The following is an 18,618-nucleotide window of genomic DNA, read 5'->3' as shown; positions in this document are numbered from 1 at the left end:
AGAGACTACTGGGGGGAAGGGACCTGCTGCGCCATGTATCACATTAAGTTAGGTTGAGAGATAGAATCATAGAACGGTTAGAGTTCAGAGACCTTAAAGATCATCCAGTTCCAACCCCCCTGCTGTAGGCAGGGGCGCCTCCCAATCGACCAGGTTGCTCAAAGCCCCATCCAGCCTGGCCTTGAACACCTCCGGGGATGAGGCATCCACAACTTCTCTGGGCAGCCTGTTCCAGTGTCTCACCACCCTCACACTAAAGAGTTTCTTCCTAATATCTAATCTAAATCTCCCCTCTTTCAGTTTAAAACTATTACCCCTTGTGCTATTGCTACACTCCCTGATGGAGTCCCTCTCCACCTTTCCTATAGGGAGATGACTGCCTCAAACTTGCTGTTAGTGAAAGATGCTCCAGCCTTATCTGTCTGAATATAAAAATCTACTAAGAAATAGAAATACTTAAAACTTTCTGTAAGACTGAGAATTTTAGTAGATTTTGCAATAAAAAGTTGAAGGTTGGTGAGCTTATATTGTTTCCATGGACTTAAGGGAGAGAAAAGCAGGAGACAAGTAAATTGCTTTCCATTTGTGTGTACGACACATGGAATTTGCAAACCATCAAATGCTAGAAGAGACTTTATAGATTCTGAATGGACAAATTGCTAATAATAAAAGAACCAATAGAATCGCATAAATACCTTAGTTCCATTGTTTGAAGTGGTTTTATATACTAGTTCTGATGGAGAATGGACTTTAGTATTGTGGCTGATAATATTAATATGTAAAGTGAGCTTTTACTTAAAAGCAAAATCCGTCTTAAGCAGCCATTCTAAATAAAGAATCTTACTCAGATCAGTTGGCAACATAATTATTATGGCTCACCATTAATACTTACTTTCATGAATAGTAGGTGTGTACTGGTATATCATGTCTGTCTTCTGTATTATTGCTTTTATTTAGAATTCTTGCAAACTGTGAGCTGTGGAGACAGTATTCCTGACTAGTTTTTATCCACACAAGTGATAAGGAAATAAATGGCACTTTAGTGCAATTTCTTATTGTCATTTTAGGCAACTGTCTCATTTTTTATAATAAACACACTCTCTTTTTTTTATAATAAATGCTCAAATCTTTTCCAGATTTTTCCACATTTTTTTGGTCTTGTTACAAAATAAGACTTACTTTGGGATGCTGATGATCATTACCTCTCAAAAAGACAAAACAGGAAAGATAGGGGATATTTAGGGGTAAAATAGGGGATTCCAGGGGAGGAAAAAGAAAATGCAAAATAAATAGTGAGAATTTCTCACTATTAATAATAAATAATTTATTAATAATAAAATAAATTCTCAGTGAGAACTCTTATATTGATTAAATTTCTTCCTCCAAAGGTACACTTTCTAATTAGGAAGTTCAAATACTTGTCTCAGTTGTCAAAATTCAGACAGCCTCTAAAACTAAACATTAGGCTGACTTAAAAGCCATGTAATTATTTTATTATTTTTTTTAATCCCAGTTAACTGAAAGTATGGCAGATGTGCCATATTCACTTGCACAGCTAGAGTAATATTTGGACTATCTCTACATTAGCAAGTAGTTTGGTGCAACAGGAGCAAACTTGTAGAGCAATGCAGTTGTTTCTGAGGAGCAGAAACACCAGTGTTTCTGGCACTGGTGTCACATGACATTTCAAAGGGTTTTACTTTGGACTAGTTCTGATTTGATTCTCTGGGGTCCATTAGCAGTTGCAGCACATATTCTAGTTTAGTTTCATCCCAAAGAAATACAATTTGTGCACTCTGTGATGCAAGACAGTGCGGTGAGGGGGGAAAAATGCTCAAAAATGGACTAACTTAATATATGAGGCAGTGTTAGGAAGCTGTAGGACCTGCTTTTTGTCTAGGTCTCAATCTTGCAATAAGGTTTAAACTTTATTTAGTAAGCATGTCTTTTTTTTCCCCTAGGTATTAAGATTTATGATAATAATTTTGAAATGGATCAATACCTCTCAATGTTGTTCACATCTCAGTAATTGCAGGAATGAAATTAGGTTTTTATGTTGCTCGGTTTGAAAAGTCAGGACTTGACAACTCTATCAGCAAGCACTAATCGAAGACTACAGGCTTCATTTTGGTCTCTGAGACGTGTAGCCCAGTCTAGATTAAAGTAGATGAAATTAGAACTATTTTATGTTTTTTGACTAACTGGGGAGGCATAATTCATTTGTTGATAGACATATATTTTGAAATAATTTTTTTTTTTTTTTTAATTTAGCAGTTTCTCGAGTCTTGTTACGTCCTGGTCATCTAAATAAAGATCTATTCAGGTTTTCACTTACAAGATTGAAGGCAGTTGTATTGATGTCGACACATTTTCTGCTCCTGATCGTGGAAAACATAGGCACGCTTACAAATTCTTTGTATGACTGTTTTTCAGTTTGCTGCAGGACAATTGTTTGTACTAGCAGTTGAGGAAAATCTTGTGGTGTCACTTCAACATGATGTAAAGCAAATTAACACTGATTACTACTGACCACAAGTGAATTATTTCTGGATCACAAAAACCTTACTGGACCTTTGACTGATTTTTCTAATTGTGGGAGCTCTGGGCAGCATGCTAGCAATTGGCAACATTGCAATATGCAATTTACTCTGACTGTTGTTGAAGAGCAACCCAGTAAAATAACAATATCCGTGGCTACCAGCACCTTTCCCACATGAAAAAGTTACATCAATAATTACAGGTTTTTGAGACAGAAATATATTGTAGTAGAAAGCTTTCTTTTTGATAATGAAATAGTTTATTGCATACGGATTAATATTCTAGCTAGCTGCGTAAAAAGTACCTTCAGTTACAAATACTTGCTGTGGCTATTTTCCCAGGCAGTGAGTTGTTGGATCTAGAGTGCAAGCACTTGGGAGCCAGTGATTTGGTTATGCATTCAGGTATATTTTCTGGCAGCTAAGTTGTGTTCTGAGGATTTCAATATAATGTGCAGTAGGAAAATGGAATAAAATTGCTTCCTCTTCATTAAAACTCTCCTGTTTTTTTCCCCTCTTAATCTGAAGTTATAGTCAGGAGCACTTAAAATCACTTTCTTAAGTTGCAGTTATTACCTCCATATGATTGGGTAAGCGCTTCCATCCTTTCTTTAATGTAAGATCCTTTGATGACAGACTTACACACAGCATCTTCTTCTTGATTTATGAAAGCAGGGTACTGCTGTGGCCTTTCACTGAACCCTTAGAAACTGCACGTAATATGTTATAAAAACTCAGTGCTTCTTTGAAATGATAACCAGGCATCTGAGAGTAGAACAGAAGTAGAGGTTTTCTCTAACAGAAAAATAGTAGATTTTTTATTACTCTACGCTTCCTGAGGAGCAAAAGACAAAATGCCTATTTATTGGATATTATGCTGTTAGCAACATGTTTTTTTTTTAAAAAAAAACATATTGTGGCCTTTCAATAATTAAAGGGGGCTTATAAGAAAGATGGGGACAGACTTCTTAGTAGGGTCTGTTGTGACAGGACAAGGGGTAATGGTTTTGAACTCAAAGGGGATAGATTCAGACTAAGTACATGGAAAACTTTTTTTACAATGAGAGTGGTGAGACACTGGAACAGGTTGCCCAGAGAGGTAGTAGGTGCCTTATTCCTGGAAACATTCAAGGACAAGTTGGATGGGGGCTCTGACCAACCTGGTCTAGTGGGAAGTGTGCCTGCCCATGGCAGGGGGGTTGGACTAGGTGACCTTTAAAAGTCCCTTCCAGCCCAAACCATTCTGTGATTCTACAATGGATGATGGAAAGAGCGTGGCTTATTTAACCTCCCAAAGAGGGCTGAGAAGAGGGTAAGTAGGCTAGCTCTGAATGTGGTTTTAGGATTAATTTCCGAAAAGAAGATAAGAGAGTAGGGAAAATGTTGTGAAGTGCTTGTAGAGCAAAAACTAGGAAAGCCTTTCTAATTGTGGAACTGTGCAATTCAGCAACAGTGTTTAGGGTTTAGGATCCCCCCTCTTGCTCTTCAATTCTGGGTTTCTTGAGCCAATTTATTAAATTTACAAAGCACGGAGATATATGCAAGACACCTGCAGATGCCATTATAGTGGACTCGATAAGAGCAGATTCGTATACACTACTGTATTATTCTATAATGTGTTACAAGTTTGCTAATTGCTCTGATGAGGTGATTCAGTAATACCACAATAAACATATTACTGTCATGTTTTGCATTTCACTGCAGTTCTGTATCTGCTTATATGTAGTACTTAAAATATTCTGTCACATAGGGCATATAATGAATAGTGGTGAGCGACATCCAGGTTGAATTATGTTCTAAAAATCAAGTTGCCAGTAAACCATACACTTAGGGCAAGGTTTAGGTATGATTACATGAAATTCAGTGGACTCTATTCTGCAGGAAATCATAGCAAGCGCAGGTCTGCTGGGGGTCTTAGAGGTGGTGACCTTGCTGTGGCTCTGGAAATCCCATTTTAGCTGGGAATGATCTCTACCATTCTGGCTGCTTACAGAGCTCAATTGTGCTCTTGCGGTCTACGAAGTCTTAGCCATTTCCTTTGTTTTTTCACTGTACTGTTTTGTTCTCTATAAATTGTGCATTTCTCTCATAGGTTTTGGTAGATTAATATGAAATTGCATGTAGTACAGAAAGATTTCAGATAATTGTTTCAGGTTAGCAATTCTCTTCATTATTTCTTAAGAATTCTTTTATTCTGAGTGGTCTTTTTCCTCATTGGATATGCTATTCCCCCAAGATTTTTCAGGTGTTAATGAAAGAGGACCTTTAATATTTAGATTAAAGAACCAGAGTTTGATTTCAGCTCTGTTGATGATTTGCTGTGAAAATGAACGTGTCACTAGCATCTTTGTACTTCCAACTTGCATAAATAATACTAAATGCTTTAAAGGTACATATGAGGCTGTGTTAATGTCTTTTGAATTGGTTTGAAGATGTGGATCTAACCCCTTTATTCACACTTAGGTTTTCTGTTTATGAAGAGTTTGCAATTGTAATCTGTGGCAGGTATTACTGCTCTCAGTGTGCTGGTACAGTAGGTGCTATTTGGGATAAAACTGTCTTATACTATATGTCAGACCACAAGTGATTCCTTTTTTTTGGTTTTGCCCTTTCAAAGTCAGCTCAATTGTGAAAGTGGGGAGGGTAGTTTCTTGGTCTTCAGAAGTGGTTAAATTATTTTATTTAGATTAAATTTGATGACTGTGCCATATGTAAAGTGTTAACATGTGAAAGCATACGTGCTCTGTAACTTTGGAAACAATAGCTCCAAGATAAAATAACCAGGGAATACAGTACAGGGTATGGATGTATTTGTAGGAGAGTTTTATTAGATACACAGAGTGTAAGGCACTTATCACTATCATGACTATCTGGCCATCCCCTGATCAGCAAGCCTGCACATGCCCTTTCGCCCTCCAAAGCTGACATCAGGTACTTTTTGCCTTTTTTTCTGTCTTTGTACTGAAAGTAGCATAAATAAAATGAATAGGTCAGACCAGTTCCACTACGTTCAGAGTGAAAATACCTAAAATGAGAAAGGAAAAGCAACAGATACCCTCCTGTATTTTTTGGGAGAGGCTATTTTACCTGCACAGCATTTTTTAAGCATCTCCTTCGTTAAATCAGAATTGATCTATTGTTGGAGATGAGTGGAAGGAAAGGTATATGCAAGATACGTATTTTGATGTTTTAGAGGAAATTGGGTAGAGAAAGAGAGGCTTATGAGGATGTCTAAAAGAAAAGATACCTTGTGAAAGTGTCAGATTAGCTCAAAAGAGTGCTTTTTCTTTATCATCACTCCTTTGATCTGCATAAAGGAAAAGACTTAGGGGTTTTTTTTTGTTAAAGAGGAGATACCCAAGTATATGGTACAGCTACCTATATTATGTAATTTACTTCATACCTTTTGCATGGGAAAATGTTGTTTGTATCTGAAATTAATACAATTTCAGCCTTTAGTGTGATACAGACACTGAATATATTATTATTAACTACTTTTATCTCCATCTGGCTCCTATTGTACATGAAATACATGGCCACGTACAAATACCAGCATAACTGCAGGGTTGGTAGGCTTGTAAAAACAAATGTTCTTGTAAAGCCAGAGGTTTGCCCTTTTATCTTCCTATCTGCAATCCCATAAGCAAACATATTTTTATGGTTTTACCATGAAGTGGTTACTCTTCAGTGAAATAGCAGATGTTGATCATACTGTTACTAAGATTTGTCACTTGCATTAAAAACCTCTAGACTTCTTTGGTTTTGCAATAAATTCAAACGTATTTGATAGATTGGCTTGAACTAGAACCCTAAATCAGAACCACTGATGTTTTAGATGCAGGTGCATATCCAAATCAGAGTTTTGGCATTGTTTCTTTCCAATTTGTGTCATTTCCAACAGCATAAGTATTTTTAAAACCAGCAGATTGTTATGTTTTGATAGGGTTAATGCACTCCTGAGAGACGCAGTTATTTTTCAGAGTGGTAGAAATGTTTTCTTTAGAGTTTGAAGTTTGGAGGTGTTATGTATTTCTAGGTGCTGTGCTTAACTGCCGTTAAAAAGGATTTAAAGTAAACTTGACAGAGTCAGCAAGCAGTGTGAACTTTATCTTACAGCTTTTCTTAGAGAATAAATTATTTTTGTGTTTAGATGTAAATTTTATGTTAATGGAATGGGCTTATATTCATGAGATGCATTCATCGAACAAAAATGTTTGGCATATGCATGGTGTAAGTGGAAAGGAATTAAGCCCTTGAGAAGCTAAGATGGTTTGTCTTAGGAGCTGCCAGATCTGCTGCAGCTCCCTGTTCCCAGGTCCTGCCGGTAGCAGGGCTGAGCACATGTTCCCAGTAGGCACATGTGCGTGCATACACACAGTACATGGACATGTGCCACAAAGATGATCAGAGGGCTGGAGCACCTCTCCTACAAAGACAGGCTGAGAGAGCTGAGTTTGTTAAGTCTGGAGAAGAGAAGGCTCCAGGGAGACCTTATAGCAGCCTTCCAGTACCTAAAGGGGGCCTACAGGAGAGACTCTTTATCAGGGACCGTAGCAATAGGACGAGGGGTAATGGTTTTAAACGGAAGGAGGGGAGATTTTGATTAGATATTAGGAAGAAATTCTTTACTGTGAGGGTGGTGAGGCACTGGAACAGGTTGCCCAGGGAAGTTGTGGATGCCCCATCCCCGGAGGTGTTCAAGGCCAGGCTGGATGGGGCTTTGAGCAACCTGCTCTAGTGGGAGGTGTCCCTGCCCATGGCAGGGGGGTTGGAACTAGATCTATAAAGTCCCTTCCAACCCAAACCATTCTGTGATTCTGTGATACTATTCTGTGATATACGTGGTCATCTGCGTAGATCAACACACACAGAAACCGCAGCGCTCACACAAACAAACTGCACCAGTGGCCTGACCACATTTCACCCCTCTGGCTGATCCGGATGAAAGCCTGTTTGTGGAATACGTATACATAAATATACAATCCTACAATATGCATGCTTCCAGTAGCTTGTCCTTGACATACAATCTATGCAGTCACTGGCCCTCGCGTTTGCAGTCTCTGCAGTTGCCAGCGTGTGAGGTTTGCTGTGTGGCTCGCAGCTCCATTCCAGTGGCTAGTGCTCAGCCCTGCCTCCTGCGCACACACCATGGATCCTTCCAGTAGCTTTAGAAAGTATATGCAGTAGTTGACCCCTAGACCCCTTGGCCTCTCTGTTAGCACATGCACAGACACATACATGGTCTTTCTGGTAGCTGGTGCATGCCTATACCCTACCAGTAGCAGACCCTTGCACTCCAAAGGTTCTCCAGTAGCCGGTACCTTTTAGGTAGAGGGTGGGATCATTTACCTGCTAGTAGTAAGTCATTTGTGTTGAATTGCATTAATATCACCAAGTGCTTTATAAGGTTAGTTGTTGTAATGGGATATACTCAGATGGTGAGGAAGTTTAGATAAGCTGTTCTGGAAGTTAGGCTTTTCTGGCAGGAAGATTTTTGCTTCATTACTAGTGCAATTACTTAACCTAAATGATTTAGAGATTTGTGAGGTGGTTGAGACCCTAATGATGCTGCAATAGAGAATTGTACTTGTAAATGAATAGGTGGTTAATCAGTGGAGTCACAGGCAATAGGACAAGAGGAAATGGCCTCAAGTTGTGCCAGGGGAGGTTCAGATCGGATCTTAGGGAAAATTTTTACACTGAAAGGGTTATTAAACATTGGAATGGGCTGCCCAGGGAAGTGGTTGAGACACTGTCCCTGGAGGTATCCAAAAGACAGGTAGACGTAGTGCTTAGAGACATGGTTTAGTGATGGTTTTTATCAGAGTTAGGTTGATGGTTGGACTAGATGATCTTAAAGGTCCCTTCCAACCTAGACAATTCTATGATTCTATATATTGTGGGATATATATATATCTCCCACTTTTTACATCTATGAACTAGTGAATAAACTATGCAGTTTGGCTTATCAGAGGGCCATGTTTAAAGGGTGTTTTCTTGGGAACTTCCCCAGAATGATTGCTTGTCTGCTAAACATCTACCTCTGCCACACCAAAGAGATTTCAAGTAATAAAAGAGCAAAGACAGTTATAGAAAGATTTTGCTTTGTAGGAAACTTCTTTTAATTTTTTCAGTAAGAAAAAATGCTAATTCCTCATTTTGATTTTTGCATAAACCTACAAGGTTTTATTATGTTAATGTGAGAGGTCAAAGCTGAACTCGGAGTGTTGCTGAACTCAGAGTGTTACAACTTTCACATAAGCGCTGTGTAACTTGGTTGTCAATGGAAGCCTTTGTATAATATTCTACATTACTTATAAGACTGTCTTCACAGTATGGGATTTTATGATATGGTAAAGAAATGAGTATGATATGGTAAAGAAATGAGTGTGATATGTTGCTTAATTGAATTACATGGGGCCCATACAAAACATTTCACTTGAAGTGTATTATATCTAATATAGAATTAAGAAATTACGATTTGAAAGAAGCACTTTCCCCTAAATTGCAGGTCACCTTGTTTTGTACCATCCTAAGTCATCTATTCTGCAGGGCTACTTGCCAGTAAAAAACAATGAAGAGCTAAGTAGTCATTCCAGAGTAATTTTTTTTTTTAAGATTAGTAGGCATTTAGGGGGAAAAAAGTGCATAAAATTCAAGTTTAATGGGAATATTTTTCTTTTTCTTAAAGGAATTGCCTACAGTTCTGCTTATTCATCAGATGGATGGGCATGAAGGTGCATGGACAATATTACCATTAATGAGAGAGTAAGTGTAATGAATGCCAGTTATTTTAAGAAGAAAAAATATTAATTAATATTATTAATTATTTTAAGAAGAATAAATATTAATTACTCAGACCTCTTTTTTTCAGAAGCAAAAGTTTTTGAATGAAACTTGCAACCTTGTCTTTTAACTTTCTTACTCTTCTTTTTTAGTTTTCCAAGGCAATTTATGTTAAATTTCATTAAATCAGAGAAAGCCATAAAAAAACAACAATAATATAATGTAACTGAGCAACTACCTTCTTCAAATCGTTGTGGGTTTTAAAATTATTAAGGAAGTAAACTAGTCAAAAGAAAAACCATTTAAAATTGTGTATTTTCCTATTTGGTCCCCACTTCTCACAATGTACGGTGTGAGGTATTTCAGAACTTTTGACCTTTCAGATTAGTTGGCTGAATGAAATGGATAGATTTTTTTTTAAAATAGACAATAATACCTTTTGGGAGTTTCTGTCTTTCATTGCTTATAGTGTTTCTAAGAGGTGGTACGCCTCTACAGTGAAAAAATAAGTGTTTTGACATCTTTTTAGAAGCTTGTTTGGCCAGTTTTCATCTTAATACGGTCAAAGAAGACAGGTAGTCTCAAATGTCTTCCTTCTTTGCTTATGCAGATGGCTCCAAGGAAGACATGCAGGATTTACCCAGTAGTATGTTGCAAACTGTTAGGAAGCAATAATTCCAGTTTCAAAAAGTCCTAAAGCTCCACAGTACTGAAGGCTATCCTTTGCTTAAAACTTGCATTTGAAACTGATGCCAAAGGTTCTATAGCCTCTTGAGGTTTAATTTAGTTAACATAATTTATTAGAGTTACTCAAAAGGATGGTTTTTTGGTTTGGCGTTTCTGCGTCAGACTGGTTACCGGACAGGATGGTTTTCTCTCTTCTGCTTTCCATTGCTTTCTGTGTGTGTAGAAACTTGAAAAGAGTGCTTGTATAAGTAGCTATCTTTGAGATATATGTACGCTGTGAAAAGAAGCAAAAGGAGAATTAAAATAAATTGAAAAACTGGGAGATGATGTTCCAACTATCAGTTATCTTTGTTTTTTCTTCTTAGCTCCTGTTTCAATGACCTTGTGGTTTCTCTTCTGAATTATTTATGTCTTGGTGACAGGGTTTACAGATCCAGTCTGAACGGCAAAGAGTTGCCCAGATTTCAGTGTTGGGTAGGCAACAAGTATACGCTTTTATGAACTAAAAGGATGAATGAATTGGGAGTTTTTCTGGGTATTACAGTTTAGCAGAGTAAGTATCATAAGCAGAAAGCAGTGAATAATCAAATACCATTGCAAGAGACAGAGGAAAGGTGGCTCTATAGGAAGATAGTTTGTCCCAGATTTAAAAAGACTGAACTAGTTTAGCACCTGGCAACCATCTGGTGCTTCTAGCATGTAACCTACAGACCTGCAGACACAGGTATCGCATGTTCTAGCATAAGTATTTCTCAGATAGTGGGTTTGGGGTTTTGGTTGGGTTTTTTTGTTTGTTTGTTTGTTTTTTTAGGCAAATACAGTTCCCTAAAACATAAATGATCCTGTCACCCTTTTTTACTTATTTTTGCTCACTTTCATCGCTGCACTTTATTTTCATTTATAATTTTATCAGTAAACAACGCTGTAGAGGAAGAAATCTGTGATGTTTACAGGTGCTAATCTTCTCATCCCTCTCCTCAGATGATTTCTTCAATTAAATCAGTGTAAAAGCTATGCAAAGGAAGCTGGTCAAGTAAAGACTGGCTTTTTTTCCATTAGGTTGTCATGAATTAATAAGGCTTTGTTTTGTTAAATAGTGAAAGAATTAAGCTGGGAGAAGCAGAGAAATAAGGAATGTGAATTTTCTGAAGGAGTCAGGAATCCTGCTCTGAGATTCGTGTTAGCTTTGAGGAAGGCAGGGAAGTCCCTTCAGTTTGTGTAGTTTCACTGTACTGAGAAAGCTAATAGAGTTTTTAAGTTGTGAATGATCATTATGATCAGTGTCAAACAGCTGTGAGAAAACCTATCATTAGGCCCTTTCGTGATTGTTGGAATGGTGTTAGATGCCCGACAGTGGGGCTTCTTGGAAGAAAGTTAAGCTACAGAGGGGAAGGTAACCTTAAATGCTATCTATAAACTTCTAAATTCATAGGTGGTTATATCTGTAGTACCTTATGCATTTCTGAGTGCACATTCTTTATGTGTCTCTATTCACTTCCCTTCTTTCTGGAACAACAAGTGCTATATAAATAGATAGCAGCAGAGGCAATGTCTTTATCTGTTCACTGTAGTCCTTTGATATGTAATTCGAAGTTGGTAGTAAAAGTTTCTATTTCTGTGTAAATGAGTAATTGATTGCAAAGTACTTATATGTGGGGAGTGTGGGTTGAATCTATCATTCTGTTCATAAGCCAGTTTATTAATAAAATGTTGATTTCTTTTGTTAGCTTCTCTGTTACCTATGGTAGGAACTCCTCATGGATTTTCTTCTGTGAAGAAGATACAAGAGTACACGTTGTAAAGCTGCTAGAAACACTTGGAAGATTTGACGGGTCTAAGGTGAAGTAAAAATTTAGATATTTAACTTTCTTTTGAATGTGCTTGAATAGGTTTTCAGATGAAGCACGTGGAATCATTTTAAGTAAAAAATTATTAATACAGAATTTTAGGATTTCTAGTTATGGGACAGTTTCTGTGGTCCAGAACTTAATTTTATAACGCTACCTGGAGGGCTATAGCTCCAAACATTGGAAAAGATGTTTGGAGCTATAAGCTTAAAATAGGGGATAGATTTCTGTTGCTGAAGCTGAGAGTGAGCAAGGTATTTAACATGAAGCAGTGTATGAGTGCCTGTCTAGCTGTTGAAGAACTGTTAAAATAGAGCAGAAAAAAAGACTCCTTCTGTAGATAGCCTGAAAATGATGTAGCATCAGTAAAAAGATGGATGTAGTCTGCTCTGTGGGCCCGTCTCCCCCGTTTTCCTGTCTGTCATCAGTTCTGATTATCGTCAGACAGAATGACTGATGTTAATTTGACTAACTGCCTCTGATCTAATATAGTAGGGTGTTTTATTTGCATTCTGTTTCGGAACTGCCTTGGTAATAAGACAGTTTTCTTTACCTGCTGGAAAAGAAACACCACCAAAAGACTTGCAGAACAAAAGAAGAATGCAGTCACCAAGGTACAAAGTAAATTTGGCTATGCAGCTCATATGAAAGCTGGTGATGTTTTGAATTCTCAATGTACAGAAAAGAATTCAGCTTGATGTCCATCTTTTGCTTGGAATAAAAGAAGCCAAAAATCTCCTGTGCGAAATATGTTTTGCCTCTTTATTGTTACCTTGACTGAGTATTGAACTCTGCTTCAGGTCTCACTTTAGCATATTTACTACTTTTGCAGGCACATGGCCTTGTCATATTTTCTCATAGGTCTTTCCTACCATGGTAGTAATAATAATAATAATTCAGAGATCTTACATTTTTAAACACTCTGTCTTCAAAATGGCTGACTGAATACGTTCAGACCTTTGGAATATTCATTTATTTCCATTTCAGAAACACTCCTATGATGTTCTCAGAATAGAAGCATAAACAGTTTTTTCTAGATGCTGCCCTTATGCCGGTTTTAAATCTCTCCTTTGCATTACAAGTAAATTCTATTACAATAAGAAATTATGTTCCAACCTGCATTAAAAGGAAAATAATATGCTTTGCTTTTGTATATAGTAATTGTCATCTTAGTTAACAGTCCATAATTGATTCCTTTATATAGAGTAGTAGTCCATCAGTCAAAAATTTAAGATGAGCTAGACCAGAATGAGCTCATTCATTATTAATTTTGAAATGTCAGCAGTCTGCATAATAAAAATCTGGTATACGTTAATCACAATAAAAGGTCTACAAGGGGCATGTGAATAGTTGATGAATCTGCAGCTTTTCAATCTGGGTATATAGAGATTAGTAACAGAATTATTGAGACTGATATGAATGTAATACTGAGTGACCGCCCCAGAGATACCCAGAATGAGTAAACCAAGCTGATGGGCAGCAATGACTTAGTAGCTGTTGATACCTAAAGGGTATAAAACATCTGCCTAAAGAATAGTTTGAGAATCGGAAGAACTCATAAGGTGCTGCAGTAAGACACAGTGAGGATGTGACAGCTGAAATCTCCTGTCCCATGTGTCAGACACAAGTTTGACACAGATGAACTCGGCGCGTTTGTCTTGGTATTTGTGAGGAAGTGGATGCATGAGTAAGTGGGTAGAACCAACTTGGTTAGCAAGTTAGGTAAGGTCACCTCTGCCCTCCCTGAGGTCTGATACTGAGTTTTGTTGCATCACATTCCTTCAGCTATTAATGTGTTCTATGTACTTTGGAGTGCTCTTACTAAAGGTAGGTAATTTTTGCCATTTTTGAAGCACAATATATTAGCTGATTCTGTGGATGGTAGTTATCCATAATGCAATAAATCACATTCCTTCTTTTTAATCCACATTTTTACCTATATGCAATTTTATTATCATCATTCCTTAAGTTACTTTTTAAGTTCCTTTGCATATAACTAATTTAACACCTTGTAAAGCCGGCCTGCACAGATTGACTTGTCCTACATATCAGTGTAGTAAATAAACAATGTTATGACTAAATTAGCTTAGGGAGTATTGGCTGTAACCTGGAATGCCTTCACTGTGATTTGTGGCTTAATATTGCCAGAAATAATACTATGTGACAGCCTGAGGAGGGTATATGTATGGGTTTAATTTTCCATGTTTTATAGAGAAAGGAAAGTAAGATTATTTTTTTTAATCTATAGATTGTTTTGGTTTAAAAATTAGCATGCAAATTTAGGATAAGTAAAGATTTTTTTTCAGTCTAGCAGAAGATGATTGTCTGTACATGGTACTGTTATATTAAAACATTGCTATTAATTATTTCTGAAACAGAACAGTGTGCTTGTGTTATGAACATTTTGAAGCCTTGGAGGCCCTAAAAGAGTTAAAAAATGGTGTGTAGCAATGCTTCTAAAGAATTATTTTGGTTCTTTTAAGGCAATCATCTTTGTGCATAAAAATTAATATGTTTGCCCATTTTCTTTTACCTCCCAATATTTTTTTTTCTTTTTTGAATCCTTCCAGTGAGGACTATTGAATCCTTCCAATAAAGGAAGGAGATAACAGGGTCTGTTGTAATTGAAGGTATAAATCAAAGACTAAGTAGGTACCAGGTAGCAACTTCTATGAAGGTAGTTTAAAAATGGTGGAAAAAAATGTCCCCCCTTACCTTCCCCATGTATTGGGTGGTGTCAGTTTAACTTTGGCTGTTTCCTCAACAGATTCCTGGGCACCTCTCAGCCTCAGCACGTGGGGGTTATGGGAGCAAACCAGTTGTCAGCATTTGTTTTACCTGAAGAAGCCACTAGTCAAGTACAAGATATATTCAGTTTGGTTTTATTGAGAGTAGCTGATGAATGTAGAGGGAAGAGATGTGCAGAACTCATGAGAGATGCGCTCAGCACCTCACATGTGTATACTTGAATGTCCATACCATGATGTGATACGCTTGCATCAGTCCCTCAGACGATCAGGCTTCCTGGCAGAAGTGGCATCCTGTATCTTTGGCTCATGGTTGCTTGTATGAATCCTGGCCATCCTTGCAGAGGTGGGGTTCTTGAAGCAGGCAGCACCCTGAAGCTTTGTCTCGGTGTGTGCAGCAAGACAAGCATCCCTGGTAGCTCCAGGGGACTGTCCTTTTATTGCCTTCTGAGCAGCCAGGTTGAGTCCTAGCTGGAAGCTGGGAGGTTGCCAGGCTGAATATCCTCTGGGGCAGCCACACTTCTATACTCCTGCCAGGCTCGGCCAGTTGGTTTTGGCTGGAGGTGTCTCCTAGCTGGAGATATCTCCAGGTGCATGCAGACCTCTCTCCTGCTGTTTGCTGACTGCCGTACTCTGGCCAAATCTCACTCATGGCTCCTCATTGACTCTGGGGAGCTATAAAATTTAGCTCAGTCTGTATAGCAACATCTGCTTCGAGTTAGAAAGATGGCTACAGAGAAGCAAGATCCTCTTGGGATTAGACTGAGTTGGGGTTTTTTGACCAGCTGTGTCTACTAAATTTTTGCTTGAATATTTTCCCTTTTGTCTGGAATTCTGTGTAAATTATTTACCTCGCGTGAAGTGTGTGATCTGTGCTAATGCCTCGAAGGAATTTTTCACTATTATTGATAGTTGCCCCTTTAAAGGAGGGGAAAAAGCAACTATGTCAGAGAGAATGGAGAAAGAAAATCTTTTTTGAAAAAACAATTGTCCTGACTTTGAATCTATTTTAGTTATGAACTTGTAAATTGTCAGGAAAAAACAAAGCCTGAGTTACAGTCATAACGCGAAGAACTTCACACTTTAAAGATTCAGAATTCTGATTCATCATTTGTGCTTACAGGCCTGAAAAGGAGTTTATATATGTTTGGTTTTTTTTTTAAATTATATATATATAACACACATATATTCTTTTTTTCCTTCACCAGAATCCTTATTCTGCAAAAATTTTGGGGTATACTTGTTTTATATCCATTCTAAGGAGGAAGATTGGACCACTGACAGTAATGTTAAAGAAGTAGTATTTAGGTCAGTTAATTATTTTCAGAGGCAGAGGACTCAGTAGTAGATTCTTAAACACAGTTATTAAAAACTCTAATCATAATAGTTAATTTTTTACTTTACAAATGGGACCTTCTTCATTTAACTCTTTTGAAGATCAAGGTATTTAAAGTGTATTTTCTTTTTAAGTTCCCTAGTGTAAAATAATCTAGACAGATGGAAATTCAAAATGGATATAAATCAAATTCCCAAATCCAATGCTTTTGAGTGTCTTGTCTAGTCAGTAGTCTGATTGGGTGGTCAAACACCGAAACAGGTTTCCCAGAGAGGTTGTGGAGTGTATTCAAATCGTGGCTGGACAGAGTCCTGGGCATCCTGCTCTGGCTGACTCTGCTTGAGCAGGGGGATTGGACTAGATGATCTCAGGAGGCCCCTTCCAACCTCAGCCCTTCTATGATTCTGGGATTTGGTGCTCATTGAACAGGTGGAATCCAGAGCCTATGCTGCAGTTGAAATTACAGTGTATATTTGAATTCGGAGAACTGCCTTTATTTTCATTTCTTACCAAGTACAATTTTTGTCTGGATTATTGTGAACAATACGCTTCCCTTGTTTTTGTTTTCAGGTTTGCTTTATTCAGCATGAATGCAGTCGACATCTTCACTAAAAGGATGCTGTAGATGAACAAAATTGTTTCCTATATTCCTTTACAGGAGTGGTTTTTAGGTAAAGCATTATATGATGAAGAATCTACAATAATTCACCATTATGCCTTTGCTGAAAATCCTACAGTCTTTAAATTTCCAGATTTTGCTGCTGGTTGGGCACTTAGCATTCCACTTGTTAACAAGTAAGAACTGAATTTTTAATCACTTCTTGTTTGTTGATAGTAATTAATGTTTAATTTATGCAATTTTTCTAGAGGCTAATCAATATTACCTTAGTGAGTTATGATTTCGTATGGATTACTATAAAAGATGAAGGTGTTCCCTGCAGTACAGTTGAAGGTCTTATTGCAGATCATGTAGATACGCAAAGTCAAATTTTAATTTTGAGCTGTCTTTGAATTGAAGCTGCTGATTGCAGCTTAGCTAAGGCAGTTTGGGATGTCCTCACCCAGTGCAGTCTGGCCTCTTATGGATTTGGCTTCAGCGCCTTCACTGAGATTTTGCTGCTGCCACCTGTATTATCTGCATCTCTGCCAACAGATGTAAGTCTGCTTTAGTTTGAGAATCTAACGTGCACAGCAAGGCGTTCAGCCAGGCACAGTGATGTACAGCTAGCTCTGGGCATGCCTGCATAGGCTTGTGCTCCCACTATAAACTTGCCCAGAAAATACTCCTTTGATAAAATTCCATTTCTTCCTTATTCTACACATTGCAAGCATAATTATTATAATTAAACACTTAAGAATTCGTTAGTAGGCGAGGGTGCAGAAATAGATTTCTTTATTGTTGCTGTGCATGTGATTCATTTTGCTTTACTCTGCCAATCTAAAAGTTAACGTTAACAGTTGTCCAGTACTAGTTGTTCAATTAGTTAAATAGCATCTCTTGTAGTTTTAAAAATGTATTCCCCCCCAGGCAGCAGTTTTATTCCTGGATCTTAGAGTGACTGCATTACCCTCTAGAAGTGTTTCTCATGCTGTAGAGACAACCTAGATGTTTATTTCAGATTAGGTGTTTAGCTTTTAAATGAGATATGAAAAGTTCACAGATTGCAGAAATTGAATGTATCTTGCTGATGCAAGGATTGATATTTACATAAATTGAATGTGTCTAAATACTGTGCTTTGGAATACACAGAAAGAGAATATTATTTGAGATGCTGATCAATATTGAGCTTCAAACACACTGCTGCTTTTAATCTGTTAAAAATGTTATGCCAGGTTCTCCATCTACTCCAGATGAGAACTTTCTTCTCGGGCAGGAAGAATATATCAAAATTTGTGTGCTGAAAACTAATATTAACATCATCACAGTATGCTCAGTTGAGAAAAAAAATTATATGAAAAAGAAATAAAAGTTGCTTCTTGGGGCAATAAATACAGAAGTGTGATATTATTTTTTCCCCACTTATAAGATGGTCAATAATACCAGCCACACTTTGCTGCATACACAGGTGATTGATTTTTTATTTTTTTTTTAAATAAGTTCCTTTCTGAGTAAATTTCTTCATCTTTAATTGTATAGGCTTGCAAAGAAGTTGAAAAGTGAACCACTCAAGTCAGACTTTACAATAGATTTAAAGCATGAGGTAAGCAGTGATGTGTTGAAAAAAAAATGGTGTCAAATCTATATATGTCAGTCGTGATGAATGATAATGGAAATAGCAACATCTAAGAAAAAACTGTTAAAAGATTTGACTGCAATTGCATGTTTAATTTATTTCCGTTCCTTTAGTATTGTAATACTTTAAAACTATATTTCCAGCATAGAAGGATTCATTAATAAAATTGCATTCATATAGCAGCACATACGTGGTTTTCTACAGTAAGGGATCTTCTAAAGCTTGCTCTATAAAGAAGGAGAGATGCTTCCAATTCATGAAGCATAAGCTGACATGAGTAGTGTCTCAGGTACTAGCCAGCCTCCCTCACTTTCTAAATCAGACTCTAAGAACTAAATATGATGGGAGTTTGGATTAAATGTTCTGAGGAACCTAATGGTTATGTGAACAACCAACTCTGCAACTTGCAGCACAGAAGTCGAGAAAATTTTTTTTGTCACTGGT

At 37.4% G+C, this 18,618-nt stretch overlaps 1 protein-coding gene across 2 annotated transcripts in view; it reads left to right on the top strand.

Moving 5' to 3' along the window:
* Positions 1-18,618, top strand: part of B3GLCT (beta 3-glucosyltransferase) — a 64,278-nt gene that overhangs the window by 26,968 nt on the left and 18,692 nt on the right. For both annotated transcript variants that reach the window (XM_074146734.1, XM_074146726.1), the window contains 4 exons: positions 9,229-9,305; positions 11,738-11,849; positions 16,599-16,735; positions 18,078-18,141. In XM_074146734.1, coding sequence (XP_074002835.1) covers positions 9,229-9,305; positions 11,738-11,849; positions 16,599-16,735; positions 18,078-18,141 — 390 coding nt within the window. The remainder of the gene's footprint in view (positions 1-9,228; positions 9,306-11,737; positions 11,850-16,598; positions 16,736-18,077; positions 18,142-18,618) is intronic.

Source organism: Numenius arquata, chromosome 1 (genome assembly GCF_964106895.1).
Source record: "Numenius arquata chromosome 1, bNumArq3.hap1.1, whole genome shotgun sequence".
Lineage (NCBI taxonomy): Eukaryota > Metazoa > Chordata > Aves > Charadriiformes > Scolopacidae > Numenius > Numenius arquata.
Note: the sequence above shows the minus strand (reverse complement) of the source record. Positions and strands in the feature narration are given on the sequence as shown.